General features: G+C 35.8%; 2 protein-coding genes across 6 annotated transcripts in view; one reads left to right on the top strand and one right to left on the bottom strand.

Moving 5' to 3' along the window:
- Positions 1–1114, bottom strand: part of MTTP (microsomal triglyceride transfer protein) — a 56438-nt gene extending 55324 nt beyond the window's left edge. Inside the window, exon 1 of one of the 3 annotated variants that reach the window (XM_067035542.1) lies at positions 980–1114. Coding sequence is in view for 1 of the 3 variants with exons in the window: in XM_067035540.1 (XP_066891641.1) it covers positions 830–959 (130 nt within the window). In the remaining 2 variants the exon portion in view is untranslated. Of the gene's footprint in view, positions 1–829 lie in introns of all 3 variants that reach the window. The other 2 variants (XM_067035540.1, XM_067035541.1) reach the window with 2 other exon arrangements.
- TRMT10A (tRNA methyltransferase 10A) lies at positions 789–27229 on the top strand. 3 transcript variants are annotated; one of them, XM_059066909.2, is made up of 8 exons: positions 789–943; positions 6530–6726; positions 9836–9998; positions 19824–19895; positions 20960–21034; positions 22934–23083; positions 23948–24053; positions 25250–27229. In XM_059066909.2, the coding sequence occupies exons 2-8, from the start codon at positions 6542–6544 to the stop codon at positions 25513–25515; spliced, it is 1017 nt and encodes a 338-aa protein (XP_058922892.1). In that variant the 5' UTR covers positions 789–943; positions 6530–6541; the 3' UTR covers positions 25516–27229. The 3 variants fall into 3 exon arrangements, with proteins under 3 accessions (XP_058922892.1, XP_058922890.1, XP_058922891.1); XM_059066907.2 differs by lacking the exon at positions 789–943 and adding an exon at positions 1249–1543 and having other exon boundaries at positions 25250–26490; XM_059066908.2 differs by lacking the exon at positions 789–943 and adding an exon at positions 1296–1567 and having other exon boundaries at positions 25250–26490.
- Positions 27230–27435: the final 206 nt, after the last annotated feature.

Below are 27435 nucleotides of genomic sequence, written 5' to 3'. Positions count from 1 at the left end.
TTCAAATTCTGCAATAATCACCTTTTAGAAGTAGGACCAGGGACTTCTGGCTAAGACTCCGCCCTTCCACTGCAGGGCCGGAGGGTTTGATCCCTGGTTGGGGAACTAGGCTCCCACATGCAGCAAGGCGCGGCCAAAAAAATAGATAAATAAAACAAAACAAAACAAAGGAGGAACAAATTAAAAACTAAATAGAAAATGACAATCTACCGGATTATGTTTCAGCCCTCCCTCAGCTGACTTGACTTATATGTAGCAAAAAGATTACATAAGGTCAGGTATTATAAACAATAAAATGTCACCTGATGTTTTGCAAAATAGCATGTGTAAAACCGTTCAAGAAATGAATGGAGAGTAAGACTTGCGGTTGTAAGCAAGAAAAAGCTTAAACATTCCAGGTTTACACGCATCTTATTGGGAGTTTGACTCACTTTTAAAATTCGATTTTCCATTTGAGTTGTGTAAAATCATGTGCTACTAACAACCTTCTTCTGTATTAGTTACAAATAGTTTAGGCAAGATACGCTTTCATCTCCAACACGGAAGAATTAAGAGTCCTTCATCAGTATTTCGCACTTGTAATTTTTAAGAGTAGGAATGTCTTAACAACCCCCGCCATCCCCACAGAAATATGAGTGAACATATGCCGCAGCTATAACCTTGCCTTGAAGTGGAAAAACAGACATCACGCACTACCTCCCACTCCAGAAACCCGAACTCCAGACCCCGCCCCACATAAACTCCCGCCCCTTTCTCCCACTATGGGTACGGAGTAGGCGCAGTTAGCTGACGTAAGACGTAACCTCCGTAGCCTCCTACGCGTAGCTACCGTGTCTGCCTCTGGGAGTTGAAGTTTCCGAAAGAGGACCTTCTGGAGTGGTAAAGACCACTACAAAAAGCTTTCTGTGCGGGCTCTCAGATTCCCCGCCAACTCCTCCGTTCGGTAAGTCTCTTGGCATGGAGGCTATCGCTCGCCTACCCTTTGATATAATCCGAGCGCAAAAGGAGCGCGTGCCACTGCCGTCTTCCACTAGCAGTAGGGCTTCCGAGGGAGAGGGGAGTGGGACACTAGAAGCAGCAGCCGAGACCCAGCTTCCGAGACCCAGCTTCCGAAGGAAGTGACGTCAGAGAGCGCGCGCCCCCTTGCCTTGCCAAGCAGATTTTTGATTCGTCGACTACAGTTTAATCCCGCCTCTGGAATGCGTCCGCCCTCGGGCGGCCTGTAGGGAAGAGTGGGGCGCGGCTCTGCTCACCAGCGTCGGGGCTGTAGCTGTCGACGTTTGCTTGGGGGTAGCGATACGGCCCCTAGCATGTGAAGGGTGTGCGCTTCCCAAGAATGAAGGGAGAGGGAAATCGGACTTTAAAGGGCTGGAAAACGAGTTGTGGTTCTGCCACTTGGTGGCTAGAGAGCGTGAGCAAGTCGCTTCACCTCTTTAAACCTGCCTTACCTCAGTTTTCCAAAGAGGGCTGACGTCGCTGAGCGCTCTGAAATGTGGGGAGAGCCCAGGGCGAAGTTGCTGCAGGTGCTGTCAGCCCCACGGTGGTGAGCTGAGGACGATTTTAAGAAGTCCGTGGTGTTACTGGATTTCACTGAAATATTTTGTGTTAAAATTCGGGACTTTTTCTAGACATATAAAGAGAATAGCGACAGAAGACTTTCTCACTTTATTTTTCTTTGTTTTAAATCTTGCCCCGTCTCCCCAGCCCGGCCCAGCCCTCTGCCTAAGGGCCTCATAGCTGAACCGAGCTATGCAGATTTGGCCAGCGCGTTTTAAAAAGGGTATTCTTTCTCTATCACCGTCAGTTCATTTAATTCCATTCTGCAGTTATTCCGACATTCATTTGGATCTTTCTGGAAGGGCGGCTGTGTCATAAATTATGAAGCCTTTAGCCCAACCAATAAAACCATGAAATGTTTTTTTTTCTTTTTTTTTAAACTTTTGGCCGGTCACTCATTATGATGTATGTCCTCCTTGCCGGCAGTTGTGCAAAGAAGTGGGAATACAAGGACGACTGAAATACTAGTTTTTAATGTATTTATCCCATACCAAATTGCCTTAGTCATCCTATCCAGTTAATTTTATAAGACCATCAGATAACCTGGATCTGCAACTAAATGAAACATTTTTTAAAAAATTCAATGCCCCGGTAAACTAAATTTCACGCAGTTATTTCTATAATTGCTACAAAATTTGTTGAACGTGGTGAGTGAATGAAAATGAGCTGTATCACTGCATGTGAGGGAGGAATGCAAAACTCCATGGAGTTTATATTTTACTTAACAGGTTAATCCAAACAAGCTAGCTCATAGTGAAATGCTTATTGTATGTTGTAGGCAGTAGGAGATGGTACGTATCTTTGTATGTAAAGTATGCTGCAAGCAATAATTTATAGGATCTCAAGCTAGCATCATTTTTGTTGTGCAATGTGCCATGTATCTAAGCTTATTCAAAGCTTAAAAAAATTCTCTTACTACAGTGCATTTTCTTAATTGGGAATAACTTCAAAAATAGTAGTGATAATGTTGACTAGCTCATGAGCTTTCTTTGTATTTGATAGGCTGTTTAAAAACAGTATGCAATGATAAGCAAATTAGATTTAACTTAGACTTCTTAGGAAAGGCGAAAGCTCCCCCTGGTGTGCATGAGCTGTAAAACATGGCTATACTTTTCTAAAATTTTCACATGATAAAGCAAATCAACACTTGCAATTTGGAACAGAGTAGAGAACTAGCAAAAAATGCCACTGATAATAGAAATATTCTCTCTTAGAATATTAATCACTGTTTCATGAAGAAAGCAATTTGTTTCCTCTGAATTTTAATTGTGCCTTTAAGTTTACACATTTAGCTTAATAGGCAGGTTTAGCTTATGTTTTCTCCACCCTATATTTTGAATACATTCATTGCCCATTTTTATTAACGTACTATCTATGGAAAGGAAATAAAAGTGATCATAGGGGTCACAATATATATTTAAATGTTTTCTTCTGATCTTTTCAGGCTTACTGTGTTTCTCCTGTCTCCTGTTCCTTACATTGAACGCTAACCTTATTTTCCAGATTAAAAAAAAAAAAATTAGTGAATGCACTCAAGGTTATACATTTACCCTCAGTTACCTTTTTGGCCTGTAGTTCTCTCATCCTGTTATTTGTATCTAAATGCTCGGACATACTATTTTTTCGTTCTATTTTTCTGTCTGAATTCTGAGTTAGATTCTGAGGATGTCTTCTCATTCATCAGTTACCTCTTGGACTCCAGGTAATCTGGAGTTTGTCTCATATGTTGAAATTTTTATATCTTCATTTCCTTGTTTCCAAATTGGTTCTTTTTTACAGATTCTTGTTTTCCTATTTTTATGCCTGCTTTTGTGTCCCAATTTCCTGTTTTGTTTTTATGGTTATTACTCTTCATGAGCTCTGAAAGATTTCAACCAAACTTATTTTAAAGTCATTTTCACATTGCTCTATTCAATTTTTATAGAGTGAATTTATCTCCTGCTTGTTGATTTAGCTGGGTTTTTTTTTTCATCATTTCTGTCTTTTTGTAATTTTGCTTTGCAGACTCATCTTGAATAGAATTATAACTTTCCTCTTCGAACTACTGATTTTGTGGTTTCTCCCACCCATGACCCTTTTCAGTGCTTCAGCCCACATCAGAGCTTATATATGTGGTTCAGAATTCTAATCATGTAATAATATAAGTTCATATGTCACCTCATGCTGGACCCAGGTTGTAGCCAAGAGGCTGTGTCTGTTTCCTTCACGTTTCCCCCAAGTAGTCAGTTTTGTATAAGCTATAGTCTATAATTTTACCTGTTTTCAGGCTTTTTTCATGGAAAGAGGAGCCCCACCCCTAACACTAGTTTAAGGGTTCATCTTAAACTGTCTCCCATCTTTCTCTCATCCTCTATCTTTTATTCTTCTTCTTCTCTTTACTTTAAAGCTAGGAAAATGTCTAGGTGCCTTTACACAGAAGACCCAGTTCTTAACCTGGATTTTGAGAGAGGCTGTACCTTTTTTGTTTCCCCTTTTAATATTTTATCTACTGTTGTCATATATTTCAAGATTGGGAGGCAGGGTGCATCAAAACATGAACTTTTGGCAGTGATCTCTAGGAAGTCTGTCCCAATTTTTTCGGTGCAGAGGCATAAGAATAGAACTGGAGCTATTTTTTTCTCCAGATATTTCAGTGACACAGGTCTTTTCAGAACCCTCCAACACCAGGGTTAAAGCAACACAGCTCTTTAACATTCTTTGGAAACCCTCATTTTCTAAATAAGACTTCGGATGTCTGGGAGATGGTAGAGTTAGATGTGGGTTGGAATCTTAGCTCCATCACTTCATTTGTCTATTCATTCTAGTATTTTGAGGACCTACTTTGTGTGACATTTGCTCTAGGTGCCTTGTTTCTTAAGAATTATTTAATAGCGTTCTAACTTTGGGCAAGTTATTTAACCTTTGTACCTCTTCCTTTGCAAAGCAGGTATATACTATCTACTTCATAGGGTTTTTATAAAGAGTAAATTAGATAATAAATTTTTTATTAAGCATAATAAGAATTAATAAATGTTTGCTCTATTTTCATTACTTTAAAAAGTCCTTTGTAATATCATATTCACTCATTTGTTTATTCTACCAACGTATAATAAGCATCTACGAAGTGCCAAGTATTAGTATTGGCAATATAATGGTGGGCAAAATCAGACTTATCCCTTACCCAGTGGAGTTTCCAGTGTAGAGTCAAAGTTGAGTTGTCATTTCTAGGAGATGTCCTCCCAAAGGAGAACTGTTTGCTTGGTGGCATAAGGGAAACTTGTGAATTCTTACTTGTATTACTAAATGATTTTTTTCCCCTCTTAGTAATTTTGTGACCTAATAAAATGCCAGGGCTTTTGCTCCAGGCCCTAAAGCACGCATCGTAAAATTTCTTGTCTTTCAGTCAAAATGCAGTAAACTTTCTAAGTTTGCTTTGGTTATCCCCATATGTCCTGTTATATCATTGCACTTTTAAAGAAAGCAAGAACCATATAATAAAACTACTGCTCAAATTATGTTCTGCAAAGGTTTTTTTCCTTCCATTATCTGAATTGTGGGGATTGTTCTTTTTTCTTTTAGATGTTAGCTTCTCTGCACAGACTTGTTATCTATCTCTGTAAGAGGGAAGAATCATATTTTTCTATAAGGCCAATAGAACATTTGCAAGCTTCATGCTTAGTCTTTGGTAGGGATAAATAACATACATTCTTAAGCTTTGATGTTAAGAATCAATTAAAGAGAAAAGATATCTCATATTTCTAGCCCTTTCCGTAATCTGAAAGCAAGTTCAGTTCTAGGCAATGGATATGAAATAAAGATGTTTGAGTTGGCCCTAAGTATTCCACAGCTGATGACAGAGTCAGCTTACATAGTTTGTTTTTCAGCTGTGACTTAAGTGGAAAATTGACAATTACGTATTTACAATGAAATATATTGGGGTGGAGGCAACCAAAGTTGTTCTCTGCACTGGCCAAAAGATAGAAATATATAGCATGTCTGTTGTCAAAGCCCAATTGTTGAGGGTATGCCCAGATAGTGAAAGTAATATTTTTGTTGTATGGGCAGCATTAAAGACAAGTACCAAAAGGTGTCTTCCATCTCTTTTAAAAAAATAGTATATTTTTTGGGGCTTCCCTGGTGGCACAGTGGTTGAGAGTCCGCCTGCCGATGCAGGGGACACGGGTTCGTGCCCCAGTCTGGGAAGATCCCACGTGCCACAGAGCAGCTAGGCCCGTGAGCCATGGCCACTGAGCCTGCGTGTCCGGAGCCTGTGCTCCGCGACGGGAGAGGCCACAACAGTGATAGGCCCGTGTACCGCAAAAAAAAAAAAAAGGATATATTTTTTATAAAACTATATTTTCATTATATAAAATTTAGAAAATGCAGAAAGCCATGGGTGGGTCAGAGTTAAAACGTGTGTGTGTATTTTTATAAAACAAAATTGGACATATGTGTTGTTTTTTGCTTTGATTTTCTTATTTAACATAACCATTTCCCTTTATCATTAAATAATTTGGGGAAACATGATTTTTCTTGGCTGCTTAGTATTCCAAGCCAGTGTTATCGATGAACTTTAATTTATATTTAGTCCCCATTTGCTGACTTTCAAGTAGTTTCTAATTTTTTATTGTTAAAAATAACAATAGTACATATATCCTTTTGCATTAATTTTGTATGTATTTCTAATTAATTTACAGGAATTTATTCTAAGGAAATAAATTACTATGTGAAAGAGTATCACCATTTTAAAGCTCTTCAAACATTATAGGTCTGAGTAGTTTTCTGGAAAAATTGTGCCATGGCCACCAGTACTGTATGAAAATATCCCATTTCATCAAATGATCTTTGCCAGTAAATGACAATTGCCCAAATATGCATTTTTATTCGTTACTAATATGGTTTAATTTTAATCACATCCTTCAGTCTTTTTTTTTTACTTTTTTTGTGTTTGTAAGTCATCTGTTCATGTCAAAGTTGCTTTTCAATTTTTCAGAGGCATCAAATAATGTCATCTGAAATATTGCCAGCATTTAGTGAGACTTCTAATGTTGAAAGAAAGCAAGACTTAAATGAAGACCAAGAGGAGAATCAGAAACCAGGATTAGGTGAAGGATTTGAACCAATATCTAAACGGCAACTGAAGAAGCTAATGAAACAGAAACAATGGGAAGAACAAAGAGAACTCCGCAAGTATGTATCAAAATGCATGTATTCTACCCCTGTTCACAGGGGTGTATTCCAATATACCCCTATTGGAATGTTGGACCTTGCAATAGCCCTTTGACACATTAAAAATAATTGTGTTAATTAAAATTTGGGCTCTATATATTGTTAGCTAACATTGTCAATTGGCTACTAAAACTGTATGTGTTTTAAATTATTTTTTTAGCAGTGTTGATGAATTTACACTGTACACTTTTCTCACCCAGAACCTATTGTGAGTAGCAGCACAATTTCTAAAATAACTGATTTACAAAAGGGATATAGTTAGCATCCATGTCCTAGATATGGAACAAAAATAACCACCTCAGAAAGATCAAATTTGGGCCTAACATTGATTTTACTAGAAGAACTATTGCAGGTTTTGGTGAGAGAAGTTAGGCTGAAGCTGTCACTATATAAAGACAAAATTTACTAGAAGAAAATAAATTATTGTTGATGCAGATGAGAGAAAAAAATATGACTTTTTTTTCACAAACAATTTTACTTTTTTAAAAATGGGAATAGTTTTTAAAAAAACATTTTATTTTTATTGAGGTATAGTTAATTTACAATGTTGTGTTAGCTTCAGGTATACAGCAAAGTGATTCAGTTATATATATATGTATAAGTATATACATGTATATATATTCCTTTTCAGATTCTTTTCCATTATAGGTCATTACAAGACATACAATATAGTTCCCTATGCTATACAGTAGGTCCTTGTTTATTTTATGCATAAGTAGTATGTATATGTTAATCCCAAACTCCTAATTTATCTCCCCACTCCCCTGCTATCCACTCTCATAACCATAAGTTTGTTTTCTATGTCTCTGAGTCTACTTCTGTTTTGTAAATAAGTTCATTTATATCATTTTTTTAGATTCCACATATAACTGATATCATATTTGCCTTTCTCTGACTCACTTCACTTAATATCATAATCTCTAGGTCCATCCATGTTGCTACAAATGGCAATATTTCATTCTTGTTTATAGCTGAGTAATATTCCATTGTATATATATACCACATCTTTTTTATCCATTCATCTGTTGATGAACATTTAGATTGCTTCTATCTTGGCTATTGTAAATAGTGCTGCTATGAACACTGAGGTGCATGTATCTTTTCGAATTACAGTTTCCTCCAGATATGTGCTCAGGAATGGGATTGCTGGACCATATGGTAACTCTGTTTTTAGTTTTTTAAGGAACCTCCATACTGTTTTCCATAGTAGCTGCACCAATTTACATTCCCACCAACAGTGTAAGAGAGTTTCCTTTTCTCCACACCCTCTCCAGCACTTGTTGTTTGTAGACTTCTTAATGATGGCCATTCTGACTGGTGTAGGGTGATACCTCACTGTAGTTTTGATTTGCATTTCTCTAATAATTAGTGGTATTGAGCTTCTTTTCCTGTGCTTCTTTGCCATCTGTACGTCTTCTTTGGAGAAATGTCTATTTAGGTCTTCTGTCCATTTTTTGATTGGGTTGTTTGGTTTTTCTGATATTAAGCTGTATGAGCTTTTTGTTTATTTTGGAAATTAATCCCTTGTCAGTCGCAGTGTTTGAAAATATTTTCTCCCACTCCATAAGTTGTCTTTTTATTTTGTTGATGGTTTCCTTTGCTGTGCAAAAGTTAGGTCCCATTTGTTTATTTTTGTTTTTATTTCCATTACTTGAGGAGATGGATCCAAAAATATATTCCTTCTATTTATATTGAAGAGTGTTTTGCCTATATTTTCCTCTGGGAGTTTTATAGTATCTGGTCTTACATTTAGGTATTTAATCCATTTTGAATTTATTTTTGTATATGGTGTTAGAGAATGTTATTTCATTCTTTTCCATGTAGCTGTCCAATTTTCCCAGCACCACTTATTGAAGAGACCATCTTTTCTCCATTGTATAGTCTTGCCATCTTTGTCATAGATTAGGTGACCATAGGTGCATGGGTTTATCTCTGGACTTTCTATCCTGTTCCATTAATCTGTGTTTTTGTTTTTGTGCCAGTACCATACTGTTTTCATGACTGTAGTTTTGTAGTATAGTCTGAAGTCAGGGAGGATGATCCCTCCAGCTTCATTCTTTTTTCTCAAGATTATTTTGGCTATTCAAGATCTTTTGTGTTTCCATACAAATTTTTAAAAATTTTTTCTTTTGTCTAGAAAAAAATTTTTTTCTAGTTCTGTGAAAAATGCCATTGATAATTTGATAAGGCTTGCACTGAATCTGTAGATTGCTTGGGTAGTATGGTCATTTTAACAATATTGATTCTTCCAATCCAAGAATGAGGTATCTTTGCATCTGTTTGTGTCATCTTCAGTTTCTTTCATCAGTGTCTTAGAGTTTTCAGAGTACAGGTCTTTTGCCTCCTTATGTAGGTTTATTCCTAGGTATTTTATTCTTTTTGATGAGATGGTAAATGGGATTGTTTCCTTAATTTCTCTTTCTGATATTTCATTCTTAGTGTATAGAAATGAAACAGATTTCTGTGTATTAATTTTGTATCCTGCAACTTTACTGAATTCATTGTTGAGCTGTTGTAGTTTTCTGGTAGCACTTTAGCATTTTCTATGTATACAGAATTATGTCATCTGCAAAGAGTGATAGTTTTACTTGTTCTTTTCCAATTTGGATTCCTTTTATTTCTTTTTCTTTCTGCCTGCTGTGGCTTGGACTTCCAAAGCTATGTTGAATAAAAATTTTACTTTTTTTATATGGTTATAAATGTAACTCAAAAATCATGTAGGAGAAGAATGATAGAAGTAAAATTTATCATAACTCTCAAACTCAGTATTTTAAAAGTTTTGTAAGTATGTCTAACGTGCTACCAATAGTAAATAAAATTATTAGTATAGTTAGAATTTGTGTAAAAAGTACTATACTGTTTTTGCAAACTCATTTATTATGTAAAGCTTTTAGATAAGATTATATAAAATTGCTTATATTTGACAATTTTTGATCCATAGAAGTGGCAATTTTGTTATGGTTTAGTCTGCTAATTTTAAAAAGTAGTTGTTTCTTTGTCTATTTAGAAAAGTACTGTAAATGTATGAATATACAAATAATGAAAAATTATTTTCAATTACTAATTTTAGACAAAAGCGGAAGGAAAAACGCAAGAGAAAGCAATTAGAGCGACAGTGTCAACTGGAATCAAACTCAGAAGGAAGTGACAGAAAACGTATTCGGAGAGATGTTGTTTACAGCCCACTCCGCCTTATCATTGACTGCAGTTTTGATAGCTTGATGGCATTAAAGGTATCATGAATCATTGTCAGAAAAATCCTGTAACTGAACTAGGCTGAATAATTTTTGCTTTAATATGTAATATGACTTTGATATAACTTTATGTACTAAAATGCATCTTTTTTTTCTTTTTAATTGTGGTAAAATACATGTAATGTAAAATTTGCCATCTTAACCATTTTTAAGTGGACAGTTCAGTAGTGCTAAGTACATTCATGTTGTTGTGCAGCCAGTCTCCAGAAGTCTTTTCATCTTGAAAAACTAAAACTCTGTCCCCACTGAATGAACAGCCATTTCCATTCCCCCTCCCTCAACCCTTGGCACCACCATTCTACTTTCTGTCTCTATGAATTTGGCTACTCTGTGTACCTTATGTAAGTGGAATCCTACAGTATTTGTCCTTTTGTGACTGGCTTATTTCACTGAGCATTATGTCTTCAAGGTTCACCCACATTGTAGCCTGTGTCAGAATTCCCTTATGTTTTAAGGCAGAATAATATTCTAGTGTATGTATAGACCACGTTTTGTTTATTTATTCATCTGGTGTCGATCAACATTTGTGTTGCTTCCACCTCTTGGCTATTTTGTTCTTTTCTTGTGTTTTAAATTTATTTTACTGAAGTATAGTTGGTTTACAGTGCTGTCTTAATTTCTGCTGGGAAGTAAAGGGACTCAGTTATACATTTATATATATTCTTTTTCATATTCTTTTCCATTATGGTTTATTACACGATATTGAATATTGTTCCCTGTGCTATACAGTAGGACCTTGTTGTTTATCCATTCTATGTATAACAGTTTGCATCTGCTAATCCCAAACTCCCAATCCATCTCTCCCCCACCCCTCCTCCCCTTTGGCAACCACAAGTCTGTTCTCTGTGTCTGTGAGTCTGTTTCTGTTTTGTGGATAAGTTCATTTATGTCACATTTTTAGATTCTACATGTAAGTGACATCATACAGTATTTGTCTTTCTCTCTCTGACTCACTTCACTTAGTATGATCATCTCTAAGTCCATCCATGTTGCTGCAAATGGCATTATTTCATTCTTTTTTATGGCTGAGTAGTATTCCATTGTATAAATACACCACATCTTCTTTATCTGTTCACCTGTTGATGAACATTTAGGTTGCTTCCATGTCTTGGCTGTTGTAAACAGTGCTGCTGTGAACATAGGGGTGCATGTTTTGTTTCAAATTATAGATTTCTCTGGATCTATGCCCAGGAATGGGACTGCTGGATCATATGGCAACTCTATTTTTAGTTTTTTGAGGAACCGCCATACTGTTCTCCATAGTGGCTGTACCAGTTTACATTCCCACCAACAGTATAGGAGGGTTCCCTTTTCTCCACACCTTCTCCAGCATTTGTTATCTGTAGATTTTTTTGATGATGGCCATTCTGACTGATGTGAGGTGATATCTCATTGTAGTTTTGATTTGCATTTCTCTAATAATTAGCAATATTGAGCATCTTTTCATGTGCTTTTTAGCCATCTGTATGTCTTTGGAGAAATGTCTGTTTAGGTTTTCTGCCCATTTTTTGATTGGGTTTTTTTTTTATATTAAGGTGTATGAGCTTTTTGTTTATCTTGGAAATTAAGCCCTGGTTGGTAGCATCATTTGCAAATATCTTCTCCCAGTCCATATGTTGTATTTTCATTTGCTTCATGGCATCCTTTGCAGTGCAAAAGGTTATAAGTTTGATTAGGTCCCAATTGTTTATTTTCACTTTTATTTCTATTGCCTTGGGAGACTGACCTAAGAAAACATTGGTAGGATTTATGTCACAGAATGTTTTGCCTAGATTCTCTTCTAAGAGTTTTATGATGTCATGTTTTGTATTTAAGTCTCTAAGACATTTTGAGTTTATTTTTGTGTATGGTGTGAGTGTGTGTTCTAACTTCACTAATTTACATGCATCTGTACAACTTTCCCAACACCAGTTGGTGAAAATACTTTGTTTTCTCATTGTATATTTTTGCCTCCTTTGTTGAAGATGAATTGATCATAGTTGCGTGGGTTTATTTCTAGGCTCTATTCTGTTCCAGTGACCCATATGTCTGTTTTTGTGCCAGTCCCACACTGTTTTGATTACTGTAGTTTTGTAGTATTGTCTGAAGTCTGGGAGGGTTATGCTTCCAGTTTTGTTCTTTTCCTCAGGAATGCTTTGCAAATTCTGGGTCTTTTATGGTTCCATATAAATTTTAGGATTATTTGTTCTAGTTCTGTGAAAAATATCATGTGTGATTTGATAGGGATCACATTAAGTCTGTAGATTGCTTTGGGTAGTATGGCCATTTTAACAGTATTAATTCTTCCAATCCAAGAGCATGGGATATCTTTCCATTTCTTTGAATCATCTTCAGTTTCCTCAGTTTCCTTTATTGATGTTTTATTGTTCTCAGCATATAAGTTTTTTACTTCCTTGGTCAGGTTTATTCCTAAGTATTTTGTTTTGGATGCAATTTTATTTTTATTTTTTTTATTTTTTATTTTATTTATTTATTTATTTATTTGTGGGCCTCTCACTGCTGTGGCCTCTTCTGTTGCGGAGCGCAGGCTCTGGACACACAGGCTCAGCAGCCATGGCTCATGGGCCCAGCCACTCCGCAGCATGTGGGATCTTCCTGGACCGGGACACGAACCCATGTCCCCTGTATCGGCAGGCAGACTCTCAACCACTGCACCACCAGGGAAGCCCCGGATGCAATTTTAAAAGGGATTCTTTTTTTTACATTCCCTTTCTGAAATTTATGGTTAGTGTAAAGAAATGCAACTGACTTCTGTATGTTAATCTTGTATCCTGCTACCTTGCTGAATTCATTTATCAGTTCTAGTAGTTTTTGTGTGGAGTCTTTAGGGTTTTCTATATATAGTATCATATCATCTGAATATAATGACAATTTTACCTCTTCCTTTCCAATGTGGATACCTTTTATTTTTTTTCTTGTCTGATTGCTGTGGCTAGGATTTCCAATACTATGTTGAATAGAAGTGATGAGAGTGGGCATCCTTGTCTTCTTCCAGTTTATAGCAGGAAGGCTTTCAGCTTTTCACCAGTGAGTATTATACTGGCTGTGGGTTTGTCATAAATAGCTTTTATTATGTTGAAATATGTTCCCTCTATACTCACTTTCGTAAGAGTTTTTATCATGAATGGATGTTGAATTTTATCAAATGCTTTTTCTGCATCTATTGAGATATCATGTGGTTTTTGTCTTCTCTTTTGTTGGTGTGGTGTATCATATTGATTGATTTACATATGTTGAACCATCCTTGTGACCCTGGGATGAATCCCACTTGGTTATGGTGTATGATCTTTTTTATGTGTTCTTGGATTCAGTTTGCTAATATTTTGTTAAGAATTGTTGTATCTATTTTCATCAGAGATACTGGCCTGTAATTTTCTTTTTTGTTATGGTTTGTCTGGTTTGGGTATCAGGGTGAAAATGGCTTCATAGAGTGTCTTTGGGAATGTTACCTCCTCTTCAGGCTTTTGAAAGAGTTTGAGAAGGACTGATATAAGTTCTTCTTTGTATGTTTGGTTGTTATTTAAGTCTAACTGTTCTATTTTATCATTTACGATATCTGTTTCCTTACTGATTTTCTGTCTAGAAGATCTATCCATTGCTGTGGGGTGTTAACGTCTCCTACTATTACTGTTTTCCCATAAGTTTCTCCCTTAATGTCCATTAGTATTTATTTTATGTATTTGGGTGCTCCTATGTTGGGTGCATATATGTTGAGGAGTGTAATATCATCTTCTTGTATTGATTCTCTCATCATTGTATACTGTCCTTCTTTATCTTTCTTTATGGCCTTTGTTTTAAAGTCTATTTTGTCTGATATGAGTATTGCAACCCCCGCTTTCTTGTCATTTCCGTTTGCATGAAATATCTTTTTCCATCCCCTCACATTCAGTCTTTGTGTGTCCTTTGCCCTAAAGTGGATCTCTTGTACGCAGCATATTGTAGGCGCTTGCTTTTTTATCCAATCTGCCACTCTAGGTCTTTTGATTGGAGCACATTGATATTTAAGGTAATTATTGATAGGTATGTATTTATTGCCATTTTAAACCTTGTTTTCCACTTGATTTTGTATTTCTTCTTTATTTTTCCTTTTTGTATTTCCTTTTGTGATGTGATGATTTTTTTTTGTACTATGCTTGTGTTCTTTTTGTTTTCTTGTGAATCTGTTGTATGTTTTTGATGTGGTTACCCTGTTTTTCAAGTATGTTAACCCCTTCCTGTATCTACTGCCTTTAAACTGGTAGTCATATAGGCTAAAACACATTCAAAAAAAAACCCTACATTTTATTACTCTCCTCCCCCACATTTTATGATTTCGATGTTCTCTTACATATTCATGTTCATCCTTTTGCTGTTCATTGTGGTTATCTTGCTTTCACAGAAATTTTTTCTTTTTTTTTTTTTAATCTGTATACTGGCTTATTTAAGTGATTTACTTTCCAATTGTGATTTTCTCTTTCGCATAGATTCTTACTTCTCTATTTAGATAAGACCTTTTAATATTTCTTTTAGGATATGTTTAGTATTGCTTTTTTCTTTTAGTTTTTGCTTGTCTGAGAAATTCTTTATCTCTCCTATTCTAAATGATAATCTTGCTGGGTAGAGTATCCTAGGTTGCAGACTTTTCCCTTTCGGGACTTTGAATGTATCTTGCCATTCCCTTCTGGCCTGGAACATATCTGTAGAGAAATCAGCTGATAGCCTAATGGGGGGTTCCCTTGTAATTAACTCTTTGTTTTTCTCTTGCTGCCTTTAGAATACTCTATCTTTTACTTTTGCCATTTTTTAATTATAATACGTCTTGGTGTAAGTCTATTTGGGTTCATCTTTTTGGGGACACTCTGTGCTTCCTGTACCTGTATAACTGTTTACTTCTTTAGGTTTGGGGAGTTTTCAGCCATAATTCCTTCAAATATATTTTCGATTCCCTTTTCTCTTTCTTCTGCTTCTGGGATCCCTATTATGTGTAGATTGGCATGCTTTATATTACCCCATACATCTTATATTGCTGTAATTTTTTTCACTTGGCTTTCTGTTTGCTGTTCTGATTGCATGATTTCCATTAGTCTGTCTTACGTACCGCTTATTTGTTCTTCTGCATTATTCAATTTGCTGTTCGTTGACTTTATCTCAGCTTTTGTCTCAGCCAATGAGTTTCCTAATTTTTCTTGTCTCCTGTTTATATTTTCTAGTTCCTTTTCCTGGTAATCTGCATTTCTGTCAATAGCCTTTCTTACTTCCTTCAGTATTTTCATTATCTCCTTTTTGAACTTGATGTCTTTTAGACTAAAGGAGTCTGTTTCATTGTCTTTGACTGGCAATCTCTTGATCTTTTCATTGGGAGTGGTTCCTGTTTTCTTCATTTTACTTATAGTTCTCTTACTCTATGAGTTTAGGAGAAACAATTATTTCCTAAATAGTTGGAGATATTTTTATGTGGGAATGTCCCTGTGTAGCCTGCATGGGTTTAATATTTTTGGTGAGACAGCTGTTTTTTGTATGGATGCCTGCCGTTGTCTCCTCGATAGGGGGTGTGACTGGGGTTGTGGTGGCCAGAGCCTGCACTGAATATTGAGCAGGGCCTCCTCTTTGCTCTGTGGTTGTCACAGCCCTATTGGAGGCAAGGTCTGTTCCCCAGTTGTTGGAGTAGAAGCCCCCAGATCCATTTCTGAGCTGTAGTGTGAGGTAAGCAGTATTGGAGCACTCCCACTGGGAGAGGAGCCACTGAGTATTCCTCTGCCAGAGCTGTCCACTGAGAAGTGTGCTCTGTCGTGTCATCTGTCACCTGTTGTGCAGGCTCACAAAGTACACTGTTGTTGGCACTGCCCTCAGCCTCACCTCAACCATGGGAATGCAGGCAATTGGCCCTGTTGTTCCTCAGGTGCTGGGTTCAGATCCACTGAAGTCAGGTACCAGGACCGCAGTAGTTGCACACCTGGACCTGCCGTGGGAGGTATGGATGGAGCCCAGACCCCAGCCCAACTCCATATGCACACACCCACAAAGCCCACAGCTGCTAAGGCCAGACCCGCCCCAGCCATGGGAGCACCTGTAGCCCACTTGGATGTTCCGCAGGCAGAGTTTACAAAGCTGGCAGCAGTGGCCTAAACCCACAGATCGCACAGCCGCAGGGAGAGGGCTCAGATATCAGCCCTGCTTCCTAAGTCACACGGCCCCTGGGGATCAGCTCTGATTTCAGCCCCGCCTCTGTGTGTGGGCAACTCACTGGCACTTGCATGCTCCCAGAGCTCGTAGAGGCAGCACTGAGCCTACTGAGAACTCACTGAGAAAGAGACAGCTTTGGCAGGCACTGCCCCTTAATAGTGGGGTTTCAGTGGCAACAGCACACCTGCTGTAAGTGCGCCAAGAGTGAGGCTGCTATGGCGGGCCCTGCCCTTCCCTTTGTGCACCCCTTAACAATGGTGCTTCACTTCTGTGGCAGGCCCGGGCCACAGTCCAGCCCCTTCAGGCTGTCTCCGTGCAGCCAACCCCAGTCCTCTCCCTGGGTCTGTCTTCTGAAGCCCGAGCTTTAGCACCCAGCCACCGTACACACAAAAGCAAAAGCACATCTCAGACTGGGGAGTGCTGGGTGGTGGCAGGGACCATTTGTGCAGGTCTCCGTCTGTTCTGCCTGCTGCAAACCAGCTGCTGCACTCTCTTCCGAGCCTCTGAAGCTCCCTTTCTGTCCCAGCTGATCTCCCTGCCAGTGAAGGGGCTTCCCAGGGTGCAGGAACCTTTCCTCTTTTACTGTTCCCACCCAGGGGCTCAAGTCTTGTCCCGATTCCTTTTTTTTCTTTCATCCTACCCAGTTACATGGAGATCTTTCCTGCAGTTTTGGGTGTCTGAGATCTGCTGGTGTTGAGCAGGTATTCTGTGAGAATTGTTCCACATGTAGACGTATTTTTGATGTATTTGTGGGAGGAGGTGAGCTCTGTGTCCTTCTATTCCGCGATCTTGATTGGAGCCCTCTAAAATGCATTTTTAAAAAAATTTTTGTTGGAGTAGTTGATTTTTAATGTTGTGTTAGTTTCGGGTGTACAGCAAAGTAAATCAGTTATACATATACATACATCCACTTTTTCAGATTCTTTTCCCATATAAGCCATTACACAGTATTGACTAGAGTTCTCTGTACTATACAGTAGATCCTTATTAGTTATCTGCTTTATGTATAGTAGTGTGTATATGTCAGTCTCAGTCTTCCAATTTATCCCTCCCCCACCTTACCCTCTTGTAACCATAAGTTTGTTTTCTACATCTGTAACTCTATTTATGTTTTGTAGATAAGTTCATTTGTACCCTTTTTTTAGATTCCACATATAAGCGATATCATATGATATTTTTCTCTGTCTGACTTACTTCACTCAGTATGACAAACTCTAGGTGCATCCATCTTGCTGCAAATGGCATTATTTTATTACTTTTTATGGCTCAGTATTATTTTATTGTATATATGTACCACATCTTCGTTATTCATTCCTCTGTCAGTGGACATTTAAGTTGCTTCCATGTCCTGGCTATTGTAAATAGTGCTGCAGTGAACATTGGGGTGCATGTATCTTTTTGAATTATGGTTTTCTCCAGATATATGCCCAGCATTGGGATTGCTGGATCATATGGTAGCTCTATTTTTAGTTTTTTAAGGAACCTCCATACTGTTCTCCATAGTGGCTATACCAGTTTATATTCCCACCAACAGTGCAGGAGGACTCCCTTTTCTCCACATCCTCTCCAGGATGTATTATTTGTAGATTTTTTAATGATGGCCATTCTGACTGGTGCAAGGTGATACCTCAGTATAGTTTTGACTTGAATTCCTCTAATAATTAGTGATGTTGAGCATCTCTTCACATGCTTTTTAGTCATCTGTATGTCCTTTGGAGAAATGTCTATTTAGGTCTTCTTCCCAGTTTTTTGATTGGGTTGTTTGTTTTTCTGATATTGAGCTTCATGAGCTGTTTGTATATATGAGAGATTAATCCCTTGTCAGTTGCTTCATTTGCAAATATTTTCTCCCATTCTGAGGGTTGTCTTTTCATTTTGTTTATGGTTTCCTTTGCTGTGCAAAAGCTTTGAAGTTTAATTAAACTTAAAAGGTTAAGTTTTAATTAAACTTTAAGCTTAATTAAACTTAAAAAGGTCCCATTTGGACTTCCCTGGTGGTCCTGGTCCAGTGGTTCAGATTCTACACTTCCAATGCAGGGGGGGGCGTGGGTTTGATCACTGATTGGGGAACTAAGATCCCATGTGCATGGCCAAAAAAAAAAAACTGAAAAGAAAAACAAAAATTTGTTTGATTTTTGGTTTTATTTTCATTACTCTAGGAGGTGGATTGAAAAAGATCTTGCTGCGTTTTATGTCAAAGAGTGTTCTGCCTATGTTTTTCTCTAAGAGTTTTATAGTCTCCAGCCTTACATTTAGGTCTTTAATCCATTTTGAGTTTATTTTTGTATATGGTGTTAGGGCGTGCTCTAATTTTATTCTTTTACATATAGCTGTCCCATTTTCCCAGCACCACTTATTAAAGAGACTGTCTTTTCTCCATTGTATATTCTTGCCTCCTTTAGGTGACCATAAGTGCATGGGTTTATCTCTGGACTTTTTATCCTTTTCCATTGATCTATATTTCTGTTTTTGTGCTAGTACCATACTGTTTTCATGACTGTAGCTTTGTAGTATAGTCTGAAGTCAGGGAGCCTGATTCCTCCAGCTACGTTTTTCTTTCTCAAGATTGCTTTGGCTACTCAGTCTTTTGTGTTTCCATACAAATTTTAAAATTTTTTGTTCTAATTCTGTGAAAAATACCATTGGTAATTTGCTACAGATTGCATTGAATCTGTAGATTGCTTTAGGTACTATAGTAATTTTGACAATATTAACTCTTCCAATCCAAGAACATGGAATATCTTAGATCTCTCTCCATATGTTTGATTTCTTTCATCAGTATCTTACGAGTACAGGTCCTTTGTGTCCTTAGGTATGTTTATTCCTAAGTATTTTTATTCTTTTTGATTTGGTGGTAAATGGGATTGTTTCCTTGATTCCTCTTTTTGATCTTCTGTTGTTAGTGTGCAGGAATGTGTACTCCACCCAGCAAAGCTCTCGTTCGTATTAGATGGAGAAATCAAAAGCTTTATACACAAGCAAAAGCTAAGGGAATTCAGCACCACCAAACCAGCTTTAAAATGCATCCTGAATTCAGTTTTTCAATATCTGTACCCTAAATTAAAGTAGCTAATAAGTTGTTTTTATTTATATGTATATCTATAGACAGAGGGAAAGACAGATACCGTAATATATTATGAAACTCAGTAACTGCATATTACTCATAAAGAGCTGTGGGGAGTTTGTTATTTATCCTAATCAAAAGGAAGAAAATAAGAAATATGATTGGCTTAATAGAATTATTTCTTATTTAATAGTTTGAGAAACCTGGTTGTTTAAACAATGCCACTAAAAGGAATATGTTTATAAGCTTTGGTAGTTATAAAAATTGTAATAGCATGACTATAAGAGAGTTCTTTTTTTCTTTTGTTGTCTCTTAAGAAGAGTGAAAGTTTTCCTGAACGTGCATGTTAAGTAGCTACAAAATGTGGAATAATGGGTCACTTATAGAGTATTGACTTATGGTAATTATTTTATTAGTATGTAAGAAAACTGAATGGAAATTATCAGAAAGGACTTGTATTTCAAAAGAAAGAATGCCCCTATCTAGTCATCCCTTCTGCTTATTCTATTCCACTCGGATTGTGGAATGGCCATAGATAATTTTGAAAATATTGCTTTAAAAATTGCACTCTTTTATAGGACATTAAGAAACTTCATAAGCAGATTCAACGATGTTATGCAGAAAATCGACGAGCACTGCATCCTGTGCAGGTATGTTTGGGGAATTTAAAACAAACTTCTAGTTTCCTTTTATATCTTCCTTCGGAAAAGGCATAGGTAATCCTCGTCGCTTTTACAATCTTACAGGTAATCTTTCTTAGAGAACAAAATGCCTATTTGTAAAAATGTTTTATTTTTCTACAAAAATAAAATATTTTAAACATTTTTTCACGTCATTCTCAAACACATTGTGCCCATTCATCATTAGTCTTGTACACACTGACCTGTTCATTGCTGTGTAGTTGAACATCTTCATTAAAGGACTTATGCATATTTTCATACCAGTTTCTCAGCTCTCAATTCCTTCCTTTCTGGGGAATGGGGTAACTGCCCCTGGCTGATATGTGGCATTGTGTCTGTTGGCTAGATTTTTTTTCTACTTAAAGGATATTGAGTCACTAATAATTTTGAAAGGTACTTTATTAGCTAGAATGAGGAAGTGATTTGTGAGACTAGTTGGCTGCTCTTAAGAGTAGGGTCATTTTTCTTACTGAATTTATTTGAATTCTAGGTGACCTAAAAATTAATTCTGGCTCACTGATGTTAAAAACCAGAAAATCTTAATATACTTTTGGTTAGACATTTTCTTCTTATCAAGTGAGAGTAATAATATATTTTTACATTCTATATTCTTCTCACCCTTGATTAGATTTGAAATAGGTTTCAGGGTTTAGAGTCAAAGCAAAATTATGAAGATTTTGGACTGGTAAAAAATAACTGTAGTGGCAAAAGAAGGGGAAGGGAAACTTCACATGGAAGCAGGAAGTTTATAGTAAAGTGATCATTAAACAAGAGGCAGATTATAACTGCTTAGAAAACAGGATGAAAATGTAGGTGGAATACAGAAGTTAGTGGGTTAGGAGATACACAAAAATACACGTCGCTTGTACCACAAATTTATTCTTGCATGTTTAAAGCATGCCATAAATTTATTTTTTTCCAGAATGAAAATATTTTTTGTTTCATTGATAATCAGATGAGTGTATGAGGGAATAAAATATTGACTTTAATAGTCATTTGCTCTCTCTTTCTATACCTGCCAATCTCTTTATCAGTTTTACTTGACAAGCCATGGAGGCCAGTTGAAAAAGAACATGGATGAAAATGACAAAGGATGGGTCAACTGGAAGGTAACTAAAATAGATTAACTCTCACATAATTCAAGGTATTTTTATGCTTAAAGGTCTACATTTTTTACCTAAGTTCTACACAATGCTAATAAATATGAGTCAGCAGCTATAAACCCTGTGTATCACTGTACCTAAGTTTACCAGTGGGAGAAGCTAAGAGCCTTGAGATATAGTCTGTACTTGCTTTCATGAAATCTCACTTGCTATTTTACTGCCACCTTTAAAACATATTTTTTAAAAAAGGAAAAAATTTAAAGGTCTGTATGCAGTCTCTACCTAGCAAACTGGCTATACATTATTTATGAGTGAAGTCACTCTAAAATTTGGAAATGTACTTGCATTCTCTTTTTTCTAAATCTGTGCTATACCATATGGTGTCCACTTCCACATGTGGCTATTGAACTCTTGAAATGTGACTGGTCTGAGTTGAGATGTGCTATAAATGTCAAATAGACATTGCATTTCAAAGACTTAGTACAAAAAAAAAAGAGAGAATGTAAAATATCTCCTTAAAATTAAAAAAAAAACCCACAGTTATTATAAGTTGAAATAACATTTCAGGTATATTGTGTTGAATACAGTGTATTATTAATATCAATTTCATCTATTTCTTTTCACTTTTTTTTAATGTGGCTATTAGAAGATTTCAAATTATATATGTGGCTCACATTTTTTTTCTATTAGACTAAACTACTCTCAGTCATTTGCAAAGATGACTAATAGATTGGCTTCAGTACCAGTCCCTAAGGAACCTTAACCCTATTCTACTCAGAGAAGTAGTGGGTTATTCCTACACTTTTTTCCTTTCTCCAGTTAATCACCGTGACAGACTTTCCCTGTCTCACTCACTAAAATGACTGCATTTATTTTATTAATAGTCCACAGTATAAAACATTTTCAAAGGTTTTTTAAGTTTTAAAGTACAATATATTTACCAAGTTTTATGTTCATGCCTACTTTCCTAAGAAATAATGTAATAAGTTAAAATAGGCATACTTTCAGTTATTTTGTGGCTTGTTAAATTTATTATTTCATACCACCAGTTTTCCAGAGAGATGTGAGTTCGCTGTTCTCTAATTATGCACATTCCTCTTGAGGCCCTTATTAAACATAGGGATCAAGTTTATGATATACCATTTTCCAGAAAAATGGCTGTTTATTAATCAATAAGGTATATCTCTTAGGTGAGAGGTCTCCCGCTTCATTTTTGATTTCCACAAAAATTATTGAGAAATGCCATCTGAGCCTGGAGATGCACCTTCCTTTATTCTTTTGGTGCAATTTGCAAAATTCTGACTGCCAACTGTTGTTCAGTCTTGTACCTCTGACCTGACAGTTTTGGTGAAGAAGATTTCAAATGTGTATCTTTGTGGAAGCAGATGCATGGAATTTATTAAATCTGTAAGCCCTTTCCTTTAGATGATTCATGTACATGGAGAAGGAAGTAATTGGAGAAGGCATTCTTTGGCTGGAGAACAATGTGAGCAAATACATGACAAAAATGCATTTGTTTTGTTGGAACAGAGAAAGATAGGTTAGTGCTATATTCAGGAAAGAATTACCAAGTTAAGGAGTTTGAATTTTATTCTACAGATAAAGATAAAACATGAGAATAGTGTTTTCAGAAAGTGAGTGCACCATCTGTGTGTGGAAGTAAATAGGAGAGATCTGAGGCTAGAGACAGGGAAATAACATCAGGAGGCTACTTAAATAATTGAGATGTGAGGTGAAAAGATGTTGGAGTAGTAGATTCTAAATAAATAATACTTTGTTATAACATTCTTTCAAACTTCCTTTCATATATTTTTTGGATGGGTTTGTCTAGGGAAAAGAAAATAATATTTTTAGCCAATTTTCACAAAATCCTATTAATAACATCTTTCCCCTTGTGTTTCAAAGGATATCCACATCAAACCAGAGCACTATAGTGAATTCATACAGAAAGAAGACCTGATTTATCTTACATCAGATTCACCTAAGGTACTAAAGGAATTAGATGAATCAAAGGCCTATGTGATTGGAGGATTAGTAGATCACAACCATCACAAGGTACTATTAAGTTTTTATTTTTGCTTTTGCTCATACTTAAAATGGATATATCAGTTTTCTTGATAGTCAATACTGATAGTTGATGTTTGAGTGCCTACAATATTTCAGTCACCTTTCTAGCTAAGCAAAGCATTTTGCATATATTAGTTTGCTTTATCCTCACTGCAACCCAGTGAGGTCAGTGCTATAAAAATTAAAAAAATAAAACATGCAAACTATTGGTTGAGAAGTTTAGCTCTTCTTCCTCCTTCACTCTGTCTTTTTGTTCTTTCTGTCCTGATTAGACCCAGGCTTTAAGGATTTTAATTTTGAGAAGAGAGAAAATTTATATTCAGCATTCTTTTAATTGACAGAAAGGGAAAAATAAAATTTATAGGCAATTGAACATTTTTTTCAATTCAGGTTTTTATTTAACGTGTGTTTGCCATTTGTGCCTCTCAGTGTTATGTAATTGAAACATAGTTTTATCTTTTAAATTCATGGGAAGAATGATGATGCTTCTCTAGGAATTCAGTTTGTGTACTTAAAGAGAGAAAGGCAGTGTGGAGTGATGAGAAGCTGTTTGAGTGAGGAGGCAGGAGGCAGGTTTTTCCTTTGGTTCTGCCACTGAGGAACTTTGTGAAGGGACAGAGAGCATAATGTCTTTGGTTTCCTCGTTTGTAAATTGGTTAAGACAAATGCCAGCAACATTCTAACTATACTTATTGTCAAGAGAATGTTTCCAAATTAGGGGTTAAACGTACACACACACTTTTTCAGATTATATTCTCTGAACTAAAAGTCTTTCCTAAAAATTATTCTTTCATAGACTTTAAGTTTAAATAATGTAATGTTCTAGCCCAAGTTACAGTGTCTTTGTTTTAGGGACTCACGTATAAACAAGCATCAGAACATGGAATTGATCATGCACAGCTCCCCCTTGGAAATTTTGTGAAGATGAATAGTAGAAAAGTTTTGGCAATTAATCATGGTAAGCTATAAGGAGAGAAACTGAAAATGTACCTGAGAGAACACTGTGAAAAATAACACTACATTTACATTTTGGACAAGTAGAAAATACACACCTTTGGAAAACACACAATTTGGGGTACAAAATTATAAAATGTAATCATTTACTATTTGTTTGAATAATACATGCATAATTTAGAAAATTTTGAAAATGTACAAAAGTATAAAGAAAAATAGGTGTAATTTCACTATGCAGAAATACTTTTTAGAAACTTTTTGGTGTGTTTTCTTCCAGTTCTTTTCCTATGCATATATAATATTATTTATTACATAATTGGATTCTTACTCTATTGCATAAAATGTTATAAATCCGGGGTGTTTCCCCCCATTTATTATTATATTTATTGAATCATTGTTAGTGGCTATGTAATTTTCCGTCATCTAAATACACAATAATGTAACCATTCTCCTGTTGTTGATATTTTTTTTCTTTTTACTATTGTAAATATCATTGTAATAGACATGCTCAGACTTAATTAAGTCTTTGCCTGGAGTTTTGCTTTTAAAAATTTTTTTAGTAGAGATTTTTGTTAGTACACAACTACTAACTGGGCTTTTAAAATTTCTCTATAGCAGGCTCTAGGGAGTTATAGAAACAAACTTGATTCAAGGAATGAACTTCTTCTAAGACTTTTGCTAAATTAGTGGAAAATCCTTTTCTATCATAAGGTAATCCAGATTTCCCCCCAGCAGTGTATTAAAGTGAAAGGACATTGGAGATAGTATTTTTTTAAAAAAGCAGTCAAGACACTCCCCAGAGTGAGTGGCACTATATAGGAAAGATAGAAGAAATTTAGGTCAACCCTAACCCTTTTTTTTTTTCCTAGTTTTATGTTAGCACATAAAGGATAAAGAAGTGGAAGGAACAAAGAATAGGAAGGAAACAAAAAAGGTCCTCTGTCTATTATAATTGACAACAGATAATGGTAAACCTCTGAGTGCTTAAGAACTGAAATGAGAAAAAGCTACAAAAGAGGCAGCAGCCTTGAGAGCCTTAGGCATACTGGCTCTGACAGCTAATACAGCAGAAAGAAGTAATAAGAGCAAAGTAGTTATTAGGACATACTAGCACTCTTAACACAAAAGCAGTGTGTTTTAAAGCATGCACCATTGTGATGGACTAGATTAAGAAACACATGGAGTTTGTCTTCGTTGCAGTGTTTGAGATTATTCTGGAATACCTAGAAACAAGAGACTGGCAAGAAGCATTTTTTACTATCCTACCCCAAAGAAAAGGAGCTGTTCCCACAGACAAAGCCTGTGAAAGTTCTTCACATGACAAGAAGTTCGCCCGAGTTGAAGGTGGATTGAACAGTGATTCCAGTGAGGAGGAAAATAGAAATGAACTAGATTCACCACATAAGGAAGAAAAGCAGGATAAAGAAAATAGCACTGAATCTACAGTGAACTCTATACTACACTAATGTCATTTTTTTTTAAGTTTAAGGAAAATTAGGAGAAAATGAATATGGAATTTCATAGAATACTTCATAGAATATTTGAAATGGAAGAAACTTTAATTTTCTCTTATTTCTGTTATGAATTTTTTCAACTTTCTTTTTTTAGCACTAAGTGATAAAAAGCATTTTTTTGTTTTTGCATAAGATTTAAATGTGTAATTTAAAAAATAATTTTCTAAGCCTCAAATAAGCAATTCTTGAGAATTTTACCTTATTAGTAAACCTTCATTCTCTTTTATTTACAAGATTGTATTCTTCAGAATGTGCCTTCTGACCTTTCAGTTTTATTATTATATGTTTATATCAATGTCTTTCTGATTTATTGCCTATTTATTTATGGAGGCAGATATCCTAAAACTCGTTTAAGTCTACCAAAGTGTTCTGTATGGATAGTTACCTTCTACTTGCAGCTTTTATATTCAATTTAGTTACTTCAAAGGAATATAGTGATTTTAGGAATAAGCATTGGATTGAGAAACTCAAGCAATGATTTCTTTTGGACTGCGGGGCCCATCTCTGTTCTTCCTTTGTAATGCCTTGGTGGTTCTAAAGCAATCAATCACTGAAGAGTTAAGACTCTCTTTAATATATTTTCTTAATTTCAATAATGGTAAATTATTTCAATTACAAAATTTAATTTTTTAGGCTATATTATTTTAAAAGGCTGTTGAAGGATCAATTTTGTCATTACCCAAATTTAAAAAGAAACAGTTCTTAAAAAAAAAAAACATAGCTCTTAGCAGCTATTCTTTTCCTTCCATATGTATATGTAGTTCTTTACAATAAAATATGTTGGTTCTTAAGCAAATAAAGTTAACTTTATATGTGCTCTGTCTACTATCATATAATAATATTCAAGCTAATGTAAATGTATGTTTCTATAAATAATATAAGCATATATGAAAATATGCATGTAATTATATATACACCTATTTGTCCATATCATGTATGATTCTCAGTTATTAATCAACGATAATAGGATGGAGTTGCCATACATGTTTTATTTGTGTGAATGATTGTGCTGAAAATCACTAAGGAATTTAAATTTCATAAAGTGCAAAAATCCATAACTCAACATCTGTATGAGGGCATATGGCAAGGGAAGATGGGGCTTGAAAGATATTTTAGTTCCTACCAGTAAATGGAGAGCAATTACGTTTAAAGTCATTATTCTCTGTCATAGCTAAAGTAACATTTCAGAAGCCTTTTGAGTTTGCATAAATTAAGTTTCTATTCTTTTTACTCATTGGCATCTCAAATTATATATATTTATCTGGTAGAAAGTTCATTGAATTTAACATTGGTGTTCAGTCTCTTACATTGCTTTATTCATAGTGATCTATTATAGTTATCCGTCTAAGGTCTGTGAGCAATGTATGTAAACAAAGAAAAGCCCCCGCAATGGTAGAAGAACAAAGCTTAATGTCTTAAGTAGTATTTTTCAAAGTTCCAGGTTTTTCTGAGTAAATCTAGTTGGTGGCATGGAACATTATGCCTTTTCCTTAAATTACTCCATATGGAATAAGGCACAGTTTAATATTGAAAGGTGGAGAAAGATCATTACAAGCACTACATAGTTTAATTTTCACCGATTATAAAAGCCCTGTAATTGTTTCCTAGGGCTGCCATAACAAACTGTTGCAAACCAGTGGTTTAAAACAACAGAATATTACTCTTTAAAAAAAAAAAAGGATGTGGAAAAATGCTCAAAATCATGAATAATTAGAGACTTGCAAATCCAAACAACAAAGAGGCATCACCTCTCATCAATCAGAATGGCCATCAGCAAAAAGTCTACAAACAAGAAATGCTGAAGGGGTGGTGGAGGAATGCATACCCTCCTATGCTGTTGGAGAGATGTAAACTGGTAACAGCCACTAAGGA

The sequence above is a fragment of the Kogia breviceps genome, chromosome 6 (genome assembly GCF_026419965.1).
Source record: "Kogia breviceps isolate mKogBre1 chromosome 6, mKogBre1 haplotype 1, whole genome shotgun sequence".
Taxonomy (NCBI): domain Eukaryota; kingdom Metazoa; phylum Chordata; class Mammalia; order Artiodactyla; family Physeteridae; genus Kogia; species Kogia breviceps.
Note: the sequence above shows the minus strand (reverse complement) of the source record. Positions and strands in the feature narration are given on the sequence as shown.